At 36.7% G+C, this 23,375-nt stretch overlaps 1 protein-coding gene across 1 annotated transcript; it reads right to left on the bottom strand.

Annotated features, from left to right (window-relative positions):
- Positions 1 to 10,507: 10,507 nt before the first annotated feature.
- LOC134541987 (COP9 signalosome complex subunit 8) lies at positions 10,508 to 21,938 on the bottom strand. Its single transcript, XM_063385763.1, has 4 exons — positions 21,781 to 21,938; positions 15,934 to 16,004; positions 11,722 to 11,900; positions 10,508 to 10,967 (listed from the first exon to the last, which is right to left on the bottom strand). Exons 1-4 carry the CDS (start codon positions 21,841 to 21,843, stop codon positions 10,717 to 10,719), a joined length of 564 nt encoding a protein of 187 aa, XP_063241833.1. The 5' UTR covers positions 21,844 to 21,938; the 3' UTR covers positions 10,508 to 10,716.
- Positions 21,939 to 23,375: the final 1,437 nt, after the last annotated feature.

Here is a 23,375-nt window from a genome sequence, read left to right as displayed (position 1 = left end):
TCGCGCTGCAAGCGAGAAAACAACAAAGCAGTACTCGCGCATGTTTTGAGTTGCTCTTTCAATTGCGACCTTGAACCAACACTCTTAGGGCCGGTTTTATGACCCCCGGCTAAAGTCCCGGCTAAAATTTAACCTCAAGCTAGCTCTTATTTCGGTTTTATGACTCCCTGTTAACGTCTACCTTCCAGTTAAAGTTCCGGCTAACCTAGCGGGTGGATGAACCGGCCGCTAGCTGCTTAACCGGAGGCTAAGCAACAGAAAATAAAATGGCGATGTATCAGGCGAGGTTAGTTGTTGATAGTGATGATTACTATTTGAGGAATTCTATTGAATATTTGCAGGATGCGATGGAATAATTTATTACTATATATGAAATGCTTCGCTGTATTCGTCAAAGTTTTATTAAAAATTACATGTCATGAAAGTGTAGTCAAGCTTTTCTATTATTGTCGAGTCGTGTATCATTATTTGACTTTAATTGATCACGAAGTACATAAACGTATGCAATGTATATAAACTTAAATGTTCCTGCTTAAGAATATGTGTAAATAAGTGAATTTTAAAATTGCAAAACGAGGGTTATTATTACCTATAAAATGCGTGTTTTCGTGGAAGTTGTATCTGTGAATTTTTATTCGTAATACAGTGGACATATGCCGGGTATGAAATGCACTTCATACGACTTCAGACGTGGTTCTAATTCAATGAATACAATTGAATGTGAAAATAAATGTTACCCAATTATCCCTTCCCTATCTTACAAACCTTTAGGTACTTATTATCTACCTGCCACGCAAGTGCAAACCCAAAACAGCACTGGAATTATTCTGTTTCCCGTATCTAAGTTTATCCCTTGATCCTATCGGCATGACCCTTTATATGTTGGTCTTGTTTTACATTATACTTGCTGTTTTAATTTAGAATGTTGAAAAATCCTGTACATAACACAAAATACCTTAACATATCACGATGCAAACAAATTATGTCAGGTCTTGTAAAAATGTATTTCTTTCGTATACATTTTACAATCATAATTATTTCCCCAATGAATAAGTCTAGGATCTCTCGACGTACTAAATTAAAACAGTAAGCATCCTATACCACAAACTAATTCCATCAGGATCGAATTAATTTGGATACGTGATACGAAACTATTAGTACAAAAATGAAACCTACACCAGTGAAATGAAAATCGACAAGTATTTTCCCGAAACAGGGTCTATATTATTTGATTATGAAAGAAATTTATGAAAGAAATAAGTGTTCTCTAGCAAAAATGTCATCCCTATTTACTTGTTTGTATAGAATTACTTCGTTAGTTTTGGCTTAATATATAACCTAACAAAATCATGAGTTTCAATACAAGAGTAAAGTTGAAAACACACGGTTTTGAATCGTAAATTGTAATTTTATGGTTTAATACAAAGTAGGTTTGACGTAAAAGTAGTTTTTGGTTAATTTAATTATATCTGTTGCAAGATAAAGTTCGCGGCATATTTCTTTACTGCAGCTGTAAACATTCCAAATCACAATACAAACAAACAGCTGACTAACATTCTACCAGGAAAAAAAAACTGTCTTGCAACAAAAGTTACCAAATTCTGGTTTATTTCAATACCAACACACCCAATAGTACACCACACGCTTCGTCAGGTTCCGGTTAGCCAACCGCAGGCTAAGTATGGGTCATAATACACCCCTCGTTCGTTAACCGGAGGCTAGCCTAACCTGAGGGCTAGCTAACCTGAGGATTTAGCCGGAGGTCATAATATCGGCCCTTAGAACGCTTACAGTTGGTACTATTATTTTTTTTTCTTTTAACTGGGACATTCTTTCACGGACGTACTGCACCATGTTTGTCGATTCAGAACTCGGACTCTCTTCCGAGAAGTGTCGTCTTGGGGAGGCGGGTCGCGGTGGCCGCCGTCACCAAGTCGTCCTCCTCGCTCGTTGCGATGATGTAAACAAGGAGGTCGTAAACCTCGGGATGCCCCAGTCGCCAGCCTCGCAGCCAGCAGTGGTTCCCACGTCCCGCCAAGGAGGTCGCTGGTACTGCCCCGCTGTCGACGGCCAGACCTCCTGTCGAGAGGGGAGGGGGGGTGTCTGTCCGGACCGCTCCCTTCCAGGAATCAGATGGAAAACGACCCTTCCCCCCCCCTTCCCCCTCACGCGAAAACAGAATTAGAAAATAACAGAGATTCCGGTTACAAAGATACAGTGGCGTAGCCAGTATTTGTGTATGGGGGGTGTTAAGAAACATGGCCACCTCCGTATTAAAGAAAATTTGGATTTTAAGGTGTAAAATAGTGCTATTTTAGCAGTTATCGGTTCTTAAATTTAAATATTGTAATGGTAAAAGTTTTATTAATTTTAATATGAAATTTGTTTGAGTGATGAATAAGAAATTAATTAAAAATTTGGTGCTAAGAGAGGGGGGAAGGGTTGAACCCCTAACCCCCCTCCCTGGCTACGCCCCTGCAAAGATATAATTTTGGAAATATTGTTACGATCCACAGCCCTCATGCACGGAAACGGCAGGAAATGATTTTTTCCAAGTACAGTGTATATGCAATGCCAGTTTGCACATGTGTATGTCTTTCATGCAAATTTGACATGTGCGTGGGCAAGTAATTATCCCCAACGAAAGAGCAATTTAAGGCGATTTTAGGGCTGCTAAATCAGACTACTAATTTTTTTGTACATTCATAAATCTATGAATTTTATTTTTGGAAACTTAATTCTGGTATGTATTTTATTTTTTTCCACTTATGATGGCCACAAGTGGACTCAGTACAAAATAATTTCCATTATTGTACGTGTAAAAATCGTTTTGCTATCGTAAAAATTTTGAAAAGCTTACTTCACTTTTGGTCATTTACTTCTTTAGTAATTGAGAGCCAAAATGCAAGAATTGCTGCAAACACTTTACATAGTGTGTTGAAAACTGTAAGACCGTCGGAAGGGAGGGTTAAGAAGGGGGGGGGGGGGGGGGCACCAGGAGAGCCCCGTTTGAGTTTCAAGAAGTTTTTTATGCTTGGGTTTACCCTGACAGGATGAAAGCTAAAAGTATTTTGCTGAAAGAATTCGCAGGTAACCTTACACGCAGATACGCGCAGATTGCATCTACAGTTATGGCCGCAGTAACGTTTATAGTGTCTTTTCATTATTATTATTATTATTTTAATTGGGGAGTTGGTTTCTCAGAGATTGTGGGAAATATATAGATGGTGCATAAGGTCCGATTCTCGATGAGGGGTGTGAAGCCAAAAGGGGAGGGGGATTATTTCAGTGTACTACACGTACCAACATGGCAGCCGTTTGTTTACAAATGTATCAGCTGTATTTGCATTGGAGGTTAAATTGAAGAATAATGTCAACTCATATAATTACGTTAGTATTGTGAAGACTCGTTTCGGACTTTTAATATATACAAACATATTAACCAGTAATATTGTGAACTGATTTTTTTTTTCGAACAGCTTAATTATAGTCGTTCATAAAAGCAGGCTAGAACAGCTGATACAAATATAAACGAAAGTCCGCCATATTGGTATGTGAAAATCAGAAGTAGAACAAAACACGTCTGACGGTCGATGCTCTCCTGGTCTGTCTGGTTTCTCCCGATGACCCTGGGAATGGCGGGGGGCGAGACTCTACCTGCGCGAGTCGGAGAAGGAGGGGGCGTCCGTCGCTCAATCACCACCGGCCGCTATGTTTGTCGCGCGCGCGCTGCCAACGCAAGCTCGCGCTCGTTTAAAAATACCGCCGCCGAGCCTCCTTCCAGCGCCCTCACTCCACACCTGGCCGCGTCTGGCCGCCATTGTCACTCCCGTCACTCCGTGGCTGGCACCTCGTGATATATGTACAACCGTTATATGTCTATTTTGATGATTTAATTTTCCTTGTAATCGAATTTAAAAATAATATTGTATCCACATTAAAATCTCAGGAAATTGTAGACTTTATAAGAACTCCAACGTTTACTCATAAATTTAAGTAATGTTTTTTCTTGAGAAACGAAAACTAGTTTTTTTTTTATTTTATTTTATTGCTTCTAACACTTTCTTCTACGTAATTTTTTTTATGATTTCGATGAAACAAAACATAAAGGTACGTAGCCTATGATATTTAATACACGAAACACACTTGTCGAGTCAAAGGCATGCCGGGCTACAATCGGGAGGAAACACATATTGTTAGGCCACTAACAATTGCAATAGTTCTAAAATAATCTCCCTGTATCCTTATGTAGATCAGTAGCTGTAATTGTCTTATTCTTTCTTCGACTGTTCCTCCCTCGTTTTTCATTCATCGAAAGGCGGTTGGGGGGGGGGGGGGGGTGGCAGACCCCACGCACCTTCCGCCCCCCTGGCTACGTCTCTGTCACGAGCCAGACGAGACGGTCACGCGCGCGTGTGGCCTTGAACCAAGTCTCGAACTCACCTTCCAAGTTACTGTCTATTTTCTTTTAAATTGCTGAAAATCTGTTAATCTATTTGGTTACATTATTTATCACAACGAAACGTGCCATTTTAACGGTTTGCTTTGTTTACGGCTCCCGCTGGAAAACAGTGGCAGGCAGTGACAGCTGCAGGCAGGGGCCAGGCCGGAACAGCCCGGGCGCGCGACTATCGCGGCTCCTTGTAACAGCTGTTTATTATTGTCTCTTGTTAAAAAATAGGGACATTATTGGGAAAAGTTAATTAATATGTTATTATCCTGTGCTGGTCATTGCCTATTTCAATTCAAGATTTTGTCTTCTAGTAAAATAGTCCAAAGATTTTATTGCCGCATATGACGCGACTCTACCGGAAATTTGATAGTCAGCATTCATAAAACTGACCCGAAAAAAAAATATCAAAAATAAATTAGCAAAATAACTGTCGAAATTTAAGTTACGGGTTGTGTTAATAATGTTGTCTGAAAGAGCAAAGTCTAGGTCACTATTTACTGTAGGACAGACTATACGTATATGGTTTAGTAAAATATTTCGCAAATTAAGAACCAGAGTTTATCTTACGGACTCTCGTGGACTTATTTATTTTAAAGAGCTGGTGACATGAAGGCTACTCCGGTAGTTCGCCAGCTCCGAGTGATGAAGTAACGCACGTTGCGCGCGTGATGTTCAGTAAAGACGGTTGTGGAAGCGATGACGTCCTCCCCAGAGCGGCCGCGCACCAGATGTAACCGACGCGCCGGCTGTGACATCACAGGCTCGGACACTGACGGCGGCGAGCGGAAGACGTAGGCGGGAAACGTCACTTTTTTTTTTTTTCCCCTCCGCCCGTTTCCTCGGAAAGCCGTTACATCAGCAGGCGTCTCGGCTTGTATTGTTCGCCAGCGGGCGGCTGCCGGTGACGCGATAAGACTGACGCCACGTGCGAGCCACAACCCGATAACACGGGTAGCGCGGGATGTTTAGGTACGTGTTTCACTATTCGTCTGCGTAACGAACCGCAACCATTGAAACTGTTTGGAAAATTTTTATGACCAAACAATCATAACAATGTCACCTGCGTGCAAACGCAATAATGCAGCACTACAAGGTCAAGGATAATTATTACTGAAGCTATAAAACCAGATCTGGGTTAAGTGCTAGAAAGTAACACGGCCGGCTTTTAAATATACAATAAAAATAAACCACAAAGTAACGATAGTCATAAACAAATATTCATGTTCTTGAAAAATGTTATTAAAGTAAGCAACGTAGAGCAAACATGGTTGCCGCTGATCCAAATAGGTACTCTGCTTCTATTGGTTGCACGGAGTAACTTAAACGGAAGAGATGAGCATTGCCCAGTTCATCTATGTCCGCATGTGTGCCATTAGAGAAAGGGCTTCCAGGTACGAACATCCCTCCGTATGTCACAAACTGAACTAAACTGCTTTACTCTTCCCGCGAGATAAATCTGGAACTTTCACAATGTGCTGTAGAGGCTGTGGTACCCGATGAAGACATCATAAATCTGATATCACTTGAAAGAAATGTCAATTCCGCAGCTAAGAAAGGCCATTACAACTAGTTTTCTACTAGCAACTGCAAAACACTGTGTTTGAATTGTTGGTAACAACTCGCTCCTTACAAACTCATATATGACCCTAAGAAAAAAATCACAAATAATTTTGTAAACATGCATTGAGACGCCTGCTTACATGAAAACTGCCATGCACTTTCTTGGGTATCGTACACCATTATTTCAATACAGTTTTGATAAACTTAACATGCACAAACAAGAGAAAATAAAATAATTTTGTTGGACTATCTCTGTATTACTTAATGTACAATTTTTCAAACAAAATACAGTAAACTCCCTAATATACGCGCATGCTACGAAATAATATTATTAAAAGTGAGCAAACTTGAACTCTACCGACGAGTGTATTGGTTACAGTATACAATAAAACGCCACAGGCCTTCTCAGAACTCACGCAGTAGGCTGGCATGCGTTGCTATTTTTTGTCTCTGTCGCGCTTTGCTTCTAGTCGTATGGTTGCTTTGACGAGCAGACAGTCAGCCAAGGTCGCTCTTTTACTGTACATAAATTTTTAGATTTTTAAGTTGAAATTAATGTTTCCCATTTTCTGCTCTTTTTCTGATTATCCGCGGTTTCCACTATCCGCGGTGGCCCTGCCACTTAATTTGGCAGATAATCAGGAGTGTACTGTAAAACCTAAAATATATTCTTTAGAATAAATGTAACTGTTTCTTTAACTGTAAATGTGACCTGCACATTTTGCATTACTTGTAAGGTTTCGAATAAATTCTATAAGCAATATTTGTTACTTCATCCTACTATCAGGGTAAACTCGTGCAATAAAAAAAGTCTCAAAACTCAACCCAGCCCCCTGGTGCAGTGCCCCGGAGATTTTTACCCCCATACTTTTCACCAACCAATTCTCAATGGCCAGTGTGCAGGGTGTAGCAGTCAGTCACACACACAACCTTCAGCCAACTGCAGACTAAGCTACAATCATCAGCCTGTTAGTGTTTGAAGTTAGATTGGAGCTATGCCCACTTTCTACCCCACTTTGAAAATCTTTTTTACCACTGAGTCACTGGCCAATAAAGGCTTAATAATTTCTTCCAAACAAACTTCCCAGGATTCCATTGAAATGCTGTAGAGGTTAAACCATTCACATTGCTATAAGTTTGGAACATGGTTTCCACATTTGAGAGACTTAATTGTTTATTTCAGATGTTGCAAAAAGCAAACTAATTTATCTTGATGAAACATTACAAAAACATCTAGTCAGCTTACAGAAAGACTTATTCAAAGCATGACTATATTATGTAGCTAGTATTATTTAAAACATTATGAAGTAAAAATCTCACAAGTCCAATCACAATCTATTTGAAGGCAACACAAAGAGAGAGCTAGCAAGAAACCAGCACAAAGGTCAGGCATGTGCTCTGCTAAGAACAAAATGAAAGCTAAGCTGGTGACATCACAAGCTCAATTGAGGTTCATGAGAGACAGAGCCAGTTTTAATGTGCACTGCACATGTGATGCATTTTTCCCCATCCACCACTTAAAAATAACTAGCGTCCCTCGGGTTTACAGCCCATTTAATTTTCCCTCCCAGCATCTCTTGGAAGACTCACTCACCACTTCTGTAATGCAAGATCAAAGGGATTTATTTATCCTTGAACTCTCATATTCATGAATTTTTTGGGTTTGTATTTATAGTTTACATCACTTACATCAATTTTCATCATTCTTTGGTATTACTAAAATCTTTTTAAAGCTTTATGTTGATTCAACACAATATTTATTAAGAATGGGAATAAATTGTTTGTTTCACGTGCACAAAAAGGAATGTCATTTTAGGCAGTTGAACTGAATCATGATTGTCAATTATAGAAAAAAATATAAAGAATACCATGACCTATGTTTCATTGAACCAATAAATGCAAAAAATATTTCTGTACTACAATTTTTCCCTAAATATTAAAAATATCTAAGATGGTAAAGGTCAATTTTATCAAAACACTTTGAAGTTACCATAAATTTAATCTTTCAAATGAACTAGGTTTTTTTCCAATACAATAAAATATTTTAAACACAAACTTTATTTTAATTCAGCTCAAAATTGTGCTGACAACTTAAATGACCATCACAAGGCTTGGTAAAACAGACAGTACACAATATTATTTTAAAGTGCCAAACCAGTGTTTTCCCTAGAAGAGATGGAAAACCACTTTGGCATAAACCAAACCCCAGCGCATGTTACGGGGGTTGAACCCAAGGCTCCCGCATGCAGATATTGTGAGAAGAACACACGATTAAACGGCAAATGCACAATTTATCTGTTTGTTTGTTTGTAAGAAGTAAACGCAAAAACTACTGGACAGATTTCAAAAATTCTTTTACTGTTACAAAGCTACAATATTTGAGATGCATATAAGTTTTAGCTTAAAAAAAATTTTCCATAAAATATTGTAGTAATCATAAACAAAAAAAAACATTGGCTATGTTATTGGCTTATGCTGTTTAAACTATCATAGATATAACACAGCCAAGTCATGTAAGCCAGCACATGGTGCAACATGCATTCTAAATATGCTGACTTCTATGTCCTTATGTAGTATCTATGTAGTATATTGTCACTGACTTGCAAGTAAACACAATCTTCGAATTTCATTCAAACCAGTATTGGTTAAATTCATTTGAATTTGAAGGCCAGATATAAAAAAAATTACTTGAAAATTGACATTAATTTGGTTATCCATTTATTTCAGTGATTCTTAAAAGAAAACTTTTCTTGTTAAAAATATTTATATACTTGTACGAAGCCAGGTAGCACAGTTAGTAATAAATATACCAATCCCTTAACTTTCAATAGGTTTTGATTTTGACATGCTTCGTCAAAAGATTTTTTGTTTTTGTAATGCTTAAAATGTTCGTTAAATGGGGATTAGGCCCCGCCATCTTGAATTTTTCCAAATTTTTTGCTATTATTCTAATTTTGAACTATTAATCCCAATTTTTGGAATGTTAAGGCATAAATCATATCTCCAAGACCTTCTATACCTTGTTGCAAGCAAATACCTATTTACTAAAAGGCTCTAGTCTGTAAGTGCCGTGAGGAAATTACTTATTTAATACATGCATGATAATCACACCAGTTCACAACTGTTGATTTCAATAAGTAGTCAAAGCTAAGTCCTATGCCAAATTTAGCATAGTAGCTTTATTGCAAGCTGTATTCAAATATTACCAATGCAAAATGGCGAGGCCTAATCCCCCTTAAATGAAAATAATTGTACATCAAACTAATTAGCAACTCAGTCGAGTTTACAAATCTTCTATTTCAAAAATTATAAATGATATAATCAAAACTACAGATTTATCTGATTTTTTAAGAGTAATCTAAAAAATTTTAAAAATTACATACAGTATAGTTGGACTAAGAAAAAAAAAATTATAAAAATAGATGAACTGACTTCAAATTAATGTGCGGAAGAGTAGATTATTTTATTGTTTATTTAGTTGTCAAACAATCTTGTCACTGACCATTTTTTTACTTCTATCATCCTACAAAAGAGAGGGAGGAAAAAAAGGGAGGGAGCACAGTTTCATTTATATGTCCAAAAAATGTAATGATTTAAAGAAGTTCATGATAAAGAGCTGCATAAACAGAAAACTGGATTGACTTGTGCATTTGAAACGAAGGTAAGTAATAGAAGTGCTGAAATATTTGTAGTTAAGTAAAATTCACAATTCAAGTACCTAACAGACCTCACCAAAAGTGAAACAAACAGTCGAGACAAACGGCTGCCAGCTAACCACATGACCACCAAGTTCCTGCACATAGCACAGAGTATTTGTTCTTTTCTCACCCTTATACAGGCCTGAAAGGAAACACATGGAATAAGTGTGCCACCAGGGTGAAGGATGGTGTCTGGTTCAACAATTATATCATTTTTTATTAGTAATTTTTCCCTATAATTGAATATCCGGAAATAGTGGGCTGTTAGAACTCCAAAGTTCACACATAGAAATTTAGGCAATGATTTGGTTTGAGTAGAGAAAATCTTTTTGTATTTTAGTTTTTATTTAATTTATTTCATACTTTGTTCTTAAATCAATTATTTGAATAATCTGTTCAAACAAGTCACAAACACACATATATTAATGTTATTAAATTTATCAAACAATCCTGTCAAATGTGTATGAAAGAAATACAAAACACACATGTGTGCAAACAGGAATTAAATATAGACTACCTGGAAACACAATTCCTAACACTTTTGCGTGTATGCGACATGCCGGGTTATAATAGGGAGGAAATACATACATTATTGCAGCCCACTAAGAAATTTAATAAAAAAATTCCTTCCAAAATAATATTTCTGTAACCTTATGCAATCGTGTTAATCTGCTTACTTTTTCCTTTGAAATCCTGGAAGAAGGAGTCCGAACCCCATGGACCTCCACCTGGCTATGTCGCTGGTGCGGCCCAGAGCTAGTACTGAGAATAATATACACTAAATACTAATAATAAATTTTATTTTGATTTTTCATTCCTGCTTTATTTTTTATAGAAATCCTTTTTTTTTTGCACAGTCATTAAAACAGTCACAATCAGGTGAATGTACCACACAAAGGAACACAAATATAACTCAAGTATTCACAAATAAAATTACACTTGACGTTCAGTTCTCGGCAAAAACAAACTGACGACTCCTGCAGATAGACGCCTCGCGCGCCGGCGCTAGTTCTCCAGGAACGAGACGAAGTCGGTGAGCTTGTAGAGCTGGTCCTCATTGCACATGGCGTCGTCTGCCGGGGGCGGCGGCCGCGCCGGCATCACCGTGCGCGAGGCGCGGTCCACCTGCCAGCCCTTCTCCACAGCGACACGGGCCGCCTCCTCCGCAGGCAGCCCCAGCATCGCCCCCAGGCTGTCCACCCCGATGGAGGAGTAGGCGTGCGACACCAGGCTCGCCGCCCGCTCCTGCACCGAGACTGAAACCCAACAACAGGTCCCTCGAGAACAACGCACCAGCGGTGACCGTCTCGTGGGCCGGCTTGAAGTCGTGACTTCAGACGCAGGAAAGCATGTGTCCAGTTGATTAACCTGCAACGTTTTAGCTTGGTTCACTTACTCGACCATGCAAGCCAGCATTTAAGTGGCTCGTCACCCACTGCATGCTGGTGAGTAACAAAATACATGTTACGAAGATCTTATAACTGCTAAATTAAAAGAAATAACAGTTATACAAAACAAATTACAAATCAAGTTATATATGTACGTACGTAGCAATTATACTATACTTGTTTTTAGTTCATACTGTATACATTCTTTTATTTGCTAAGCATCCATAAATTAATAACAGATGTGAGTATATAAAAAACAATTCTTTAAATCTTTACAATATAAATGTAAAAAATTTTGAAACTTGTCATCTCTTAAAGCCATTTACATATTATTTTGTTGTGAATGTATAATTAATTTTCACTATGTCTTATTTTCATTTTAGAATGCTTTTGGATAATAAATCTTTAAATATTACAATGATTTATGTAAAAATGACTTGTACCAATTCTTGTACCCACCATAATTAAAGTCTTAATGGAAAAAAAATTAAATTTAAAGCTGTTATATTGTAGCACATGATCTTAAATAAATATATCTAAATCAGACCAAGTGTATGAATAAAGTAGCAGAATGGAAACAAAGACGTTACAAAATGCAGCAACTAAATTGAGCACGACTCACCCAACAAGGCCTGCATTATCTGCGCGACGTTCTCGGACCAATCGACGCGGAGGGCAGCGTACATGCCGGGGAAGTCTCTCTGCCACATCTTCTGGCCGACCTTCCAGATTGTGGCAAGCTCCGCGTGCGACGTCTTGATGTTCTGCGGGATGCGCTTCCACAGGTACTTGGCGTTGCACCTGTCCGCAGCCACACACATAAATGGAAGCTGAATCTTCCAAACCAATGTTGAAAGATAAAATACATCCCTAACCTAAGAAAGATTGACATGTAAAATAAGTTCAATAATAATAAAGGTAGAGGTGTGTGTGTGTGTGTGTATTAATAAATGCAATTTTTTTTATACAATATCGCTAATTAAAATATAATTACAGTAGAGTCTCGCTAATTCGGACCCCGCTAGTCCGGACATCCGGTTAATCCGGACGGATATAAAAAATACGTAAATGATGAATAAGAATATTGTGACAAAGGAAAATAAGAAAATATATTTGTAAGAGAGGGTCCTCTTGCCCTCAGTAGCCGGGAGTATTACCGCTAGTTTTCCGCTCATCGTCTTTTCCAAGAAGTGACTCACTCTATCTATACCTGCGAGTTGTTTTGTTTTGTTCCCTTCAGTCGATGGTTACTCGTGCTGGTGACAAGTGTTTGTGACAGTTTAATTTTATTCAGTGCGAGCATTGTATTGTGTACACTTATTAAGAGCAACGTAATGGCTACTAAACGTAAGAAAGTGACTGTAACTATGGAGCAAAAACTCCAAGCCTTATTTCGTATTGATGCGGGTGAATCATTAACTAGAATCGCGCAATATCTAGGAGTAGGAAAACAAACTGTTTCTGATTGGAAAAAAAATCGGAAAGAAATTGAAGATTTTTGTGCTAAAATGGTGAGTAAGGACAGTCTGGGTAACAGAAGCACGTTAAAAAAACCAAAAAATGAAACTTTAGACGAGGCTTTGTACATTTGGTTTTGCCAACAACGTGAACAAGGCGTTCCGCTGTCGGGCGTAACATTACAAGCGTTCGCGCTCAAACTCAATGAAAAATTAAAAGGTGACCCTGCTTTTACTGCCAGTGTGGGATGGTTATCTCGTTGGAAAGATCGACACGGTATTCGTGAACTTAGTGTAATTGGTGAAATGTTGTCAGGTGACAATAGTGCAAGTGAAGACTTTAAAGTAAAATTTGAAAAGTTTGTTAAAGATGAAAACTTAGAGCCTTGCCAAGTGTTTAACGCTGATGAAACGGGATTAAATTACAAAATGCTTCCAAAAAAAACATTAGCATCAAAATTGGATTCTGTAGCCAAAGGTCATAAGGTAAAAAAAGAAAGAGTAACTTTGCTTCCTTGTAGTAATGCTTCTGGCAACTTGAAAATTCCACTATTGGTTATAGGCAAATCGGCTAAGCCTAGGACCCTTAAAAATCTTAATATAAATGCTCTTCCAGCCCAGTACACTTCACAAAAATCAGCATGGATGGACAGCAAAATTTTTAAAGCTTGGTTTTTTGAAACATTTGTTCCTAAAACAAAAAAGTTTTTGAGAGACGAAAACCGCCCAGAAAAAGCTGTGTTGTTAATTGATAATGCACCATGCCACTCGAGTGAAGAAGAATTGCGAGACGGTGAAATTTTCGTAAAATTTCTGCCACCAAACGTGACTGCTTTGATACAACCAATGGATCAAGGGGTGATTGAAGCAATAAAACGGCGATATAGGAAAAAAAAAGATCATGTTTCTTTTAGGGCAACAAGAAGCAGACCCGTCAGCTAACTTAATGGATCATATTAAGAAAGTGACAATGAAGACTGTCATTTACTTGGTCGCAGAAGCATGGGAAGAAATTAAGCCGTCAACTCTTCAAAAAAGCTGGAAAAATTTGTGGCCAAGCATTTCACAGGAAAAACAGGGACAAGACGAAACTCAACCAACTTCAACTAGCTTTGATTTTGTACATGTTTTTCAACAGTTGGAGGGTTGTGCCAACATAGAGGAGAATGACATATCAGAATGGATTAACGATGACAACGGTATTGGTCATCAAATGTTAATTGAAGATGAAATCGTGGAGGCATGCATTGCAAACACAGCAACTGAAATAGACAGTTCGGAAGATGACGATGGAGGTACGGAGGAATCAGCTGGCCCAACTCATGGCGAAGCGACTACAATGCTGGAGGGGTTGCTGAGTTACTTTGAGAAGCAAAGCGACACGTCTGCTGAGCTACTGACGTTGAGGCGCCTACGAGATCACACGGCAAAACGACGGCAATCTTCTTTAAAACAAAAGAATATTACAGACTTTTTCGAGCAAATTAATTGTTTTTAAACTTCAATTGTTTTATACTTTTTAATTACATGTAGGTATGTACAATACATATTATTGTTTTATATATGTTACATACATATGTATATAGTTTCTTAAGTACCTTATAATAAAACGCAGTTGATTTTTAAGCATAAAGATTTTTTATTTAGCCTATAAAACTTGTTTTTGATACATTTTAAAGTTGATTACGGATGATCCGGACTTTCGGTGATCCGGACAGGGTCCGGTCCGGACAAGTCCGGATTAGTGAGACTCTACTGTAATATAATTTAGAAGTAATGCTGCAATTTTATATTTTGAAATTTTAAAATTCTCTGCAACGGAAAGTAAAATACAATTACATTACAATAAATTTTGACAGATATTGGGGTAAATGAAACTGCAAACTAAGGCTAAATCATTCCATTTGAAAATATTTGTATCAGATGTATTTTTGTTGTTGTTTTATGTTGTTAAGTTATCAGCAAGTTGGAAATAATAGCAACTAAAATATAAATTCATAATTTTAAATCATTTAGAAAAATTAAGTCATTTCTGGTTTCAACTAACCATTAACTTAAATATAATAAATATTAAATATAATTAAATAAGTACATAAATTTGAAAAAAATAATAAAGAAATTAGTTCATGGAGTTTTCTGGTAGTAATTTATGTGAAATCAATGTGCAGAGAGTCAAAATACACGTCTGTGTGAGAATTCACAGCAAGCACTGTGCAGTTGATTTTAAAAATATACGGAATGTTTCAAAATGATTCATCCAATGTGACAAGCCTATAACTCTGAGATGAAAAAGATGTATAAGCTTCGGGTGACTTTTTGATAGATATACCATATAAAACAATACAAAGTTTTTTATTTTATTTTCACGAAACAACCAGACTCTTCAAACTGTTAATGCCACTATTGAATGCTCCGAGTGGTAATAGGTTTACTGCAGTAATTAAGACATAAATCACGTTTAACAGTTATGACTGACTCACACTTGTTGAAACGAGGAACGTCAAATTTTTTTGTTGCAGTGTTGTCACCATCTCACTGCGTAATGAGCACGCGTGCTGGCTGTACCAGGTGTTGCAGCTCATGGGAAAGGTTCTGTTCAACTTGATCTCCGTCGACATCACGAAAGCAAACCTCCTATCGCTCAGAGCATTCGACTGTGACCAGAAGTTTGAATAGACCGGTTGTTTTGTGAAAAGTAGATGAACAAAACTTTGTATTGTTGTATGCAGAGGTATTAAAAATTACCCGAAGCTTGGTTTGTGAAATAGGACGAATCACACATCATACTGATGATTAATAACTCTTGTTCAAACAACTTATGAGCATGTGTATGTGCTGCTACTATCCAGCAGTAGTAACAGTTTGCCTCGACTAGCCACGATAATGATGTGCATGCTACTGCTAAACAAATGTGTTTCAAAGAAAAGTATTTGAGCAAGAAAAATTCTGAAATTCAAACACAAGCACTAGTGCAGTTGACAAAGACAACAATATTATACACTACAGAAACTACCAAAAAATTCTGGGGTTTTCACCAGTTACAGCGATCGGGAACCAGGAAATATCTGCGACAAAAAAATTAATTGTTTATATCATGAACATGTAAATATTCGTTCTTTATCTTAAAAATTAAAATTCCATGGTTTGAATGTTGTTATTTTTCTCTCTTCAAAACTCAAAGTATGTATGTTTTTGCTCTAATTTTTTTTATTTCTGACTATTCAGATATATATCTTGTACCGCGACACTCTTTTAAGAATCCAATTTGAGATTTTGATTTGCGAAAAAGTGTATTCGGCTCATCACTGGTTTCATCCACCACCTGATTTAGCAGTCCCTCCTCTCGGCCAGTTAGGCCCCACGGTGAGGGTACTCACAGATCATTCTGGTACAAGTAGGCAGCTAGCAGCTGAGCATAGACTTGAGCGGAGGCTGTGCCGCCCAGCGCCTGCAACACAACACGTATACTGAACACCTCACTTCGCTCTCGACTAAGTCTCATCATTAGTCTTAAAATAAAGTTTAACATTTCTCAGTTTTTTATTTTTATTTTGGCATTATAGTTAGAGGAACTGGATCTTGTTTAGGCGGTCAATTCGACTTGTCGCTGTACTGTACCACATTGTGAAACATGATTATAACTGTAACCTTTCCCATGCTTAAATTCTGCAATAAATACATTATGCATATATAATTGTAAATACAGAGCTGTGGCCAGCAGTGGCTTCCTGTTCAAGGTCCAGCATTGTGACCGTGTGCTTGAATGTCACAGGAGAGTCAGTTTGTAATGACAATAAAGTTTCCATCCAAGTGCTGCCCTTAAAATAACGCTTCAGTAATGTATGCTTCAGTACGTATGCACTAGTAAATGTTCAATTCGTGAAATTTTTTGACAGTTTTTCACATTTTATAGTCAACATGTCTTTTGGAAATTTTTTATCCTGTCATTCAAAAAAAAAGTCAGCTTACTATGAACAAAAAAAATCACAGGTTTTTTAAAAAAAACCAAACAACCTGTTTTATTTTGTTTAAACACTTTTTTTTGTTTAAACCAGGTATTTTATTTATTACACTAGCTGTGCCCGCGACTTCATTCAGGTGGAATAGTGTCTTTGGGTAGCATTTTTAATCATTTAGACTAATTATTTTACAAATAAGACACATAAATACGTATAAATACTTTAATGAGCTATTTGCAGTGTTTCACTGCAAAGAGCTTATTAAATTATTTAAGTATATAAGTACATAAGGTATAAAGTATTAATATGAGTCTATTTAAGTACATTTTTATAAACTAGGTTTTTTTGTTTTCCCATCATTTGCCAAAACATAAAAGATTTTTCGGATTTGATACACATGAGCATGCCACATAGAGTTGCCCATGGGAAAAAACATTTTTTTTCTAAATGAACTCCTGCAACTTTAAGCGTCTGTCCTTGAGCTTTATTAATTGTTATTACAAATGCTGCTTTCAATGGAAACTGCACTCTTTTAAATTGAAATGGCAAATCAGTTGGAATTATTGTAATATGGGGTATCACAACATTTTCTCATTTTGCCATTCCAGTCATGATTGTAGCTTTTATAATGTTGTGCCCCAGATGTGTAAATTGTTGCCGTGTACCATTACATAGCCTTGGCGCGTCAAGATTTCTCATTAGAAGGACTGGAACACCAACTTTCAGCCTCAACTTATGGGAAGACACTCCTGATAATTCTAAAGAGTTGAGAAACTCTATACGGTATGATGTGACTTGTTCAGTGTCCATAAAATTATCTACTGAGAGGTATTCGACAACATCCCCCCCCCTCCACGTCTGACATGATTCGTTCGTTTATTTTATTAACTATCTCATTAGTCGGCGCTAAAATTGCCCTTTCACACAGCCATTCTCGATTGCCCATATTTATTTGAAGATCAGGATAGACATTATTTTTTAGGTCATCTGTACTATCGACAATTTGACAGAACTCACGTCTCAGTGTAATCATGTCGTTACTGTCAGTTGGCATACAATCTTCTCCGATTTTTAGAAGAGCAGCTGCATATTGCCCTGCTTGAGAATCATTATGAAGTTGTACTCGCATATTTGTAGTGAGACAAAACTTTTTTACGTGTACCCATAATACAGATGCTTTCAAACAGGCATTTATTTCATCTGCCGGCGTACCTCTAGTAATAACTGGAAGGATCTGTCTAAAGTCACCCCTCCCATGATATCCTGGTTGCCCGTAATATTCCCTATTACTATTATTATTACCATTACTTGCGTTAACTTCAGTTTCACATTTTGTAATAACTCTGTAAATGTTACATCAGAATAGCTCTATTATTTTGTCTCTTGTCGCAAACTTATAAAACATTCACATAAACAGTCTTACATATTTCCGTACAAACTTTCATACCCTATTCACTATTGTTACTTTACACCCTTGAGGGTAAAACTTTTACAAACTTTGAATGTTATATTTATTTATATTGAATCAACAGCCTAAAAATTAAGTTTCAAGCTTCTAGCTCTAAAAATGACGATACTTCCATACAACTTTTCATCCCCCCTTAACCCCTTACAACCCTTTTTTCGCATTAAAAAGTAGGTAGCCTATGTCCTTTCTCAGGCTCTAGACTATCTGTGTACCAAATTTAATTTAAATTGGTTCAGTAGTTTTGGCGTGAATGCGCGACAGACAGACAGACAGACAGACAGACAGACAGACAGACAAACAAACAGACAGACCGACAGTTACTTTCCCATTTATAATATTAGTAAGGATTAGTTGTTTTGGTTCTCAGCACGTGCAAATGAAAGCCATACAACATCCCGCTTTCTGCCACTCATGTTGAACCAGAAAAGTTACATCATCAATCTGCACATATAACTGGGACTTGAACACAGAAAGGGGACTTACAGTACAGTCAGGGATTTCCCACAAAATAGGAATTTTTTTAAATAATAAATTTATTTCCTTTTTTTCTTTCACTTTTGTATACAACTTACTAATTAGCCTAATTTAATTTTAGAAGAATATTTAGCTGGGTATAATTTACAACTTATTCAGATAATTTAAATAAGATCTTGATTAGTATAAAATTATTTGTTCCCGTAAATCACAAGCAACATTAATGAGCAAACTATTGTACTTAATAGAATAGACACCTTTCATTAAAATTTACTAAGACATTCTATTTAATAATACATTAAAAAAAAGTATTTTTTTTCTTTTAAAAAAAACACTTAAACTGTGGTTAACCATTATGATTCAAATCAACCAACCTTGCTATAAACAATTGAGATTTACTATAATTTTTTTTATAACAATGAAGCCCACTTACTTTTGTCAGATATATACATTTTCACTAACATATTATTAATAATATTTTTCAAAATGGCATTATGAAAGGTTTGCTGAACCTTCTTTCACATTTCCTATATTATCCTAGAATTAATAGTGTCTCCAAAATAGATGAATTTTTGGGGTTTCTCATTGTGTTCCTCTTTATTAAATTTTTTACCCATAATATTTTGGGCATTTCTGTAGTTTTCTGTGGTTCAAGTAAAAAGCCAAGGTAACCTTCGACCTTTATATTTTGTAGTTAGCTAAGAAAATGTAGACCTAGGATTTTCAAGCAGCTGCCTACGTAATTAAAAATAAATGCTTCTTAAGAAAGGACATGATAGTCACATTAAAAATAAGATCTGTCTCTGAGGAGTGAGTTTTTTTTAATTAGACTGTTTTTAAAAACTCTCTTGTGGTGAAGGGCTATGAAATCATGTAAAAAAAAAATGTAGTACAATGAGTTAATATTTAAGAAAAATTATTTAATAAGCTATGCTAGATTATTTCTTAAAATATCCCTTAAATACAGAATACATTAATATATATATATATATATAACTTTAAGGGAGAACTTGCGTCATTCAGATTCCAGGCGTAAAGGCGAAGCGATAATCACAGCAACTTCTACTTTAATTCTAGCTTCGATGCTTTCTTTACCTTCAGGTTCATTTGCTTTCAAGTTGTTTTACTGCACAAAAGGTTTTCATTACAGTGATTTTAAGCAGTTTTCCAATTATATTTCCTCATTTTTAACGATACCAACCTAACTATGTCCCTCGTATTCAAATCCCTACCCTCTATTGAGTTTCTTACTATCCAGTTGGAAATAAACACATCTCTTTCACAGGATTGTCAAACAATATTGGTAATATAAAAAATACCACTTCCAAAATCTATTTTCCTCAAAGGCCAGTAATTTTAAAAATTTACCAACCATTAAAATGAAAAAAAAAAATTGGTTAAATACTTTACATATCTCAATGTTTGGTCATAATTTGTATAACATATCCAAGTTCATCCCTTGATCCTGATGGCATGATCCTGTACACAGTGATCCTGTGGTACATGCCCGCTGTTTTATTTTAGTAACTCAAAAAATCCTGGACATAAAAACTTGTAATACAACAAGAATTATAATACCAAAACATAGTTCGTACTCTTGCAATCAAAAATTAAGGAGTTTTTAAGGACCTCTTCACGTCATTGCCGTCATCATCATAAGGAAGAAAACTATTTGTATATCATAAAATACCTCACAAAAACACATGCCCAAAAAAATTTTTAAGCGTAGGGCCTAGTTTAATTCTTACAGACAAGCCCCTATTGTCCAGAATTATCCCTGGAAATTCTGAAATCTGCAGCCCTGACATTTCATTTTATCAGTAATTACTTTAACTTTATAAATTCAAAAGAAGTAAAAATCTACATTTTTAGTTTAAAGGTGAGATACAAAATACACAAAATGAACACAAAATATTTTTTATTTACAACTTCTAATCACATGGCCTGGCCCAAAATTCACTAATTGTACTGCGCATGCACAAATGTTGTTTGCTGCCAAGTCAGAAACAAAAAAAAAAACATTAAATGCCCAAATTTAATCACTATTTACAATTAGTATTTACTGAGAAGTTTTTAAGGATTCTTGGTGAATTTTTAAAGACTTTTAAGGACAGTCATTAAATTAAATGCAAAGTAAGGACTTTTTAAGGGTATTAAGGAGGCATACAAACCCTGTAAAATGTACATAAAAGAAAAATTTCCACAAGAACAGTGATATAACTTGTTTGTATTATATTTGAGTTTTTTACATACAGAATCTTTCAATGCAAATTAAAACAACAAATTAACTAAATTAAAACAGCAAACACCATGCACCACAGGATCATGGGATGAACTTGGATACGTCCACTCTCGCCCTGTCCTCACAAGGAATACCTGTCTTCCTCTCTCTGTCCGTCTCAATTCCCTCTGAATCTTCCACTCATGATCCCTCCTTCCTGGATACAGCCCTCTGTTCAACCTAGCTCTCAGCTTCCCCCCCCCCTCAAAATACTTTATGCATTCTCACTAGCCTTTCTACTTTCCTCCTTTTTTACAGCGTGTCCCACCCCAGCTCCTTCATCATCACCGATGGTCTGTGTGTTTCCCCCTTCCTGCCTTCCCTTCTCCACCACATATTTGTCACACATCTCGCTGCCTTGCGCTGCACCCTCTCCAACTCCTCAATTTATTTCTCCACATAGGGGTCCCACACCGCCACGGCATATTCCAACACTGGCCTTACCCATGTTGCGTACATCTTTTCCTTAACTTTTCTACCTGTCCCTTTCAGTGTCCTGCTAAGCAGCCCCAATCCCCTCCTGCCCTTCTGCACCACCTCCTTGACCTGCTTTCCCCACCCCAAGTCACTCTGCAGGATCACTCCCAGGTACTTATAATCCTCAGCTTCCTGGATCACCTGTCCCTTCCAGTAGTACACTTTTCCCTCCACCCTTCTCTTCCTCGTGAACCTCACCACCTTTGTTTTCCCTACTTTATTCCCACTTCATTTTCTCTCGACCAGCACTCCAGTTTCTCCAATGTAGTTTTAAAAAATTAGGTTTTTTGGATGCGTCCCTATCTCAATAATTACCAAAATAACTATCATGCATTGTGTAGAAGACCTAATAACATATATAGTTACTTGGTACTTGGCTGATAGGTAAGTGAATAAAAGTAATTTTAAATCAATTCAAACACAGGTCCAGGATTCTTTTTTAAGGCGTGTATTTTTAATTAAATAAAATACTACTACTCTAAGGAATTGGTAATCTGCACTACTGGCAGTTCAGCCAAGCTTACAGTACTTTGCACTGACACTAAAACTTAGTAACTTCACCTACATCCAACTCTTGCTTTTCTAGATCCGCTGCTAAATTCTTGATATTTTTAATGTCCGCTATCATTTTTACTTTTGAAAATTAAAAAACAAACTATCTGCGTATCGAAAGTTTGACAACACGGTATTCCATAGAATACACGGTATCCGGTATCACAGTGTTTTTCGAAAGAGAGAGTAGTAACCATGTTAAATGTTCTTCGATGCACTCACACTGTCCTGCACTGAAACCATGCCAGCCGATGTGCCTTTGCTTCTCAGTACTGAGACCTTTTCGTTGCTAAACGACCTTCGAACTAAACCACTGTGCAGTAACCAAAATTTTTATAATTTTTTTTATTCGTTGAATATTAAATATATAAGTACATAAGGTATAAAGTATTAATATGAGTCTATTTAAGTACATTTTTATAAACTACGTTTATTTTGTTTTCCCATCTTTTGCCAAAACAAAAAAGATTTTTCGGATTTGATACACATGAGCATGCCACATAGAGTTGCCCATGGGAAAAAACATTTTTTTTCTAAATGAACTCCTGCAACTTTAAGCGTCTGTCCTTGAGCTTTATTAATTGTTATTGCAAATGCTGCTTTCAGTGGAAACTGCACTCTTTTAAATTGAAATGGCAAATCAGTCGGAATTATTGGAATACGGGGTATCACAACATTTTCTCATTTTGCCATTCCAGTCATGATTGTAGCTTTTATAATGTTGTGCCCCAGATGTGTAAATTGTTGCAGTGTACCATTACATAGCCTTGGCGTGTCAAGATTTCTCATTAAAAGGACTGGAACACCAACTTTCAGCCTCAACTTATGGGAAGGCACTCCTGATAATTCTAAAGAGTTGAGAAACTCTATACGATATGATGTGACTTGTTCAGTGTCCATAAAATTATCTACTGAGAGGTATTCGACAACATCCCCCCCCCTCCACGTCTGACATGATTCGTTCGTTTATTTTATTAACTATCTCATTAGTCGGCGCTAAAATTGCCCTTTCACACAGCCATTCTCGATTGCCCATATTTATTTGAAGATCAGGATAGACATTATTTTTTAGGTCATCTGTACTATCGACAATTTGACAGAACTCACGTCTCAGTGTAATCATGTCGTTACTGTCAGTTGGCATACAATCTTCTCCGATTTTTAGAAGAGCAGCTGCATATTGCCATGCTTGAGAATCATTATGAAGTTGTACTCGCATATTTGTAGTGAGACAAAACTTTTTTACGTGTACCCATAATACAGATGCTTTCAAACAGGCATTTATTTCATCTGCCGGCGTACCTCTAGTAATAACTGGAAGGATCTGTCTAAAGTCACCCCTCCCATGATATCCTGGTTGCCCGTAATATTCCCTATTACTATTATTATTACCATTACTTGCGTTAACTTCAGTTTCACATTTTGTAATAACTCTGTAAATGTTACATCAGAATAGCTCTATTATTTTGTCTCTTGTCGCAAACTTATAAAACATTCACATAAACAGTCTTACATATTTCCGTACAAACTTTCATACCCTATTCACTATTGTTACTTTACACCCTTGAGGGTAAAACTTTTACAAACTTTGAATGTTATATTTATTTA

The sequence above is a fragment of the Bacillus rossius genome (assembly GCF_032445375.1).
Source record: "Bacillus rossius redtenbacheri isolate Brsri chromosome 4 unlocalized genomic scaffold, Brsri_v3 Brsri_v3_scf4_2, whole genome shotgun sequence".
Lineage (NCBI taxonomy): Eukaryota > Metazoa > Arthropoda > Insecta > Phasmatodea > Bacillidae > Bacillus > Bacillus rossius.
Note: the sequence above shows the minus strand (reverse complement) of the source record. Positions and strands in the feature narration are given on the sequence as shown.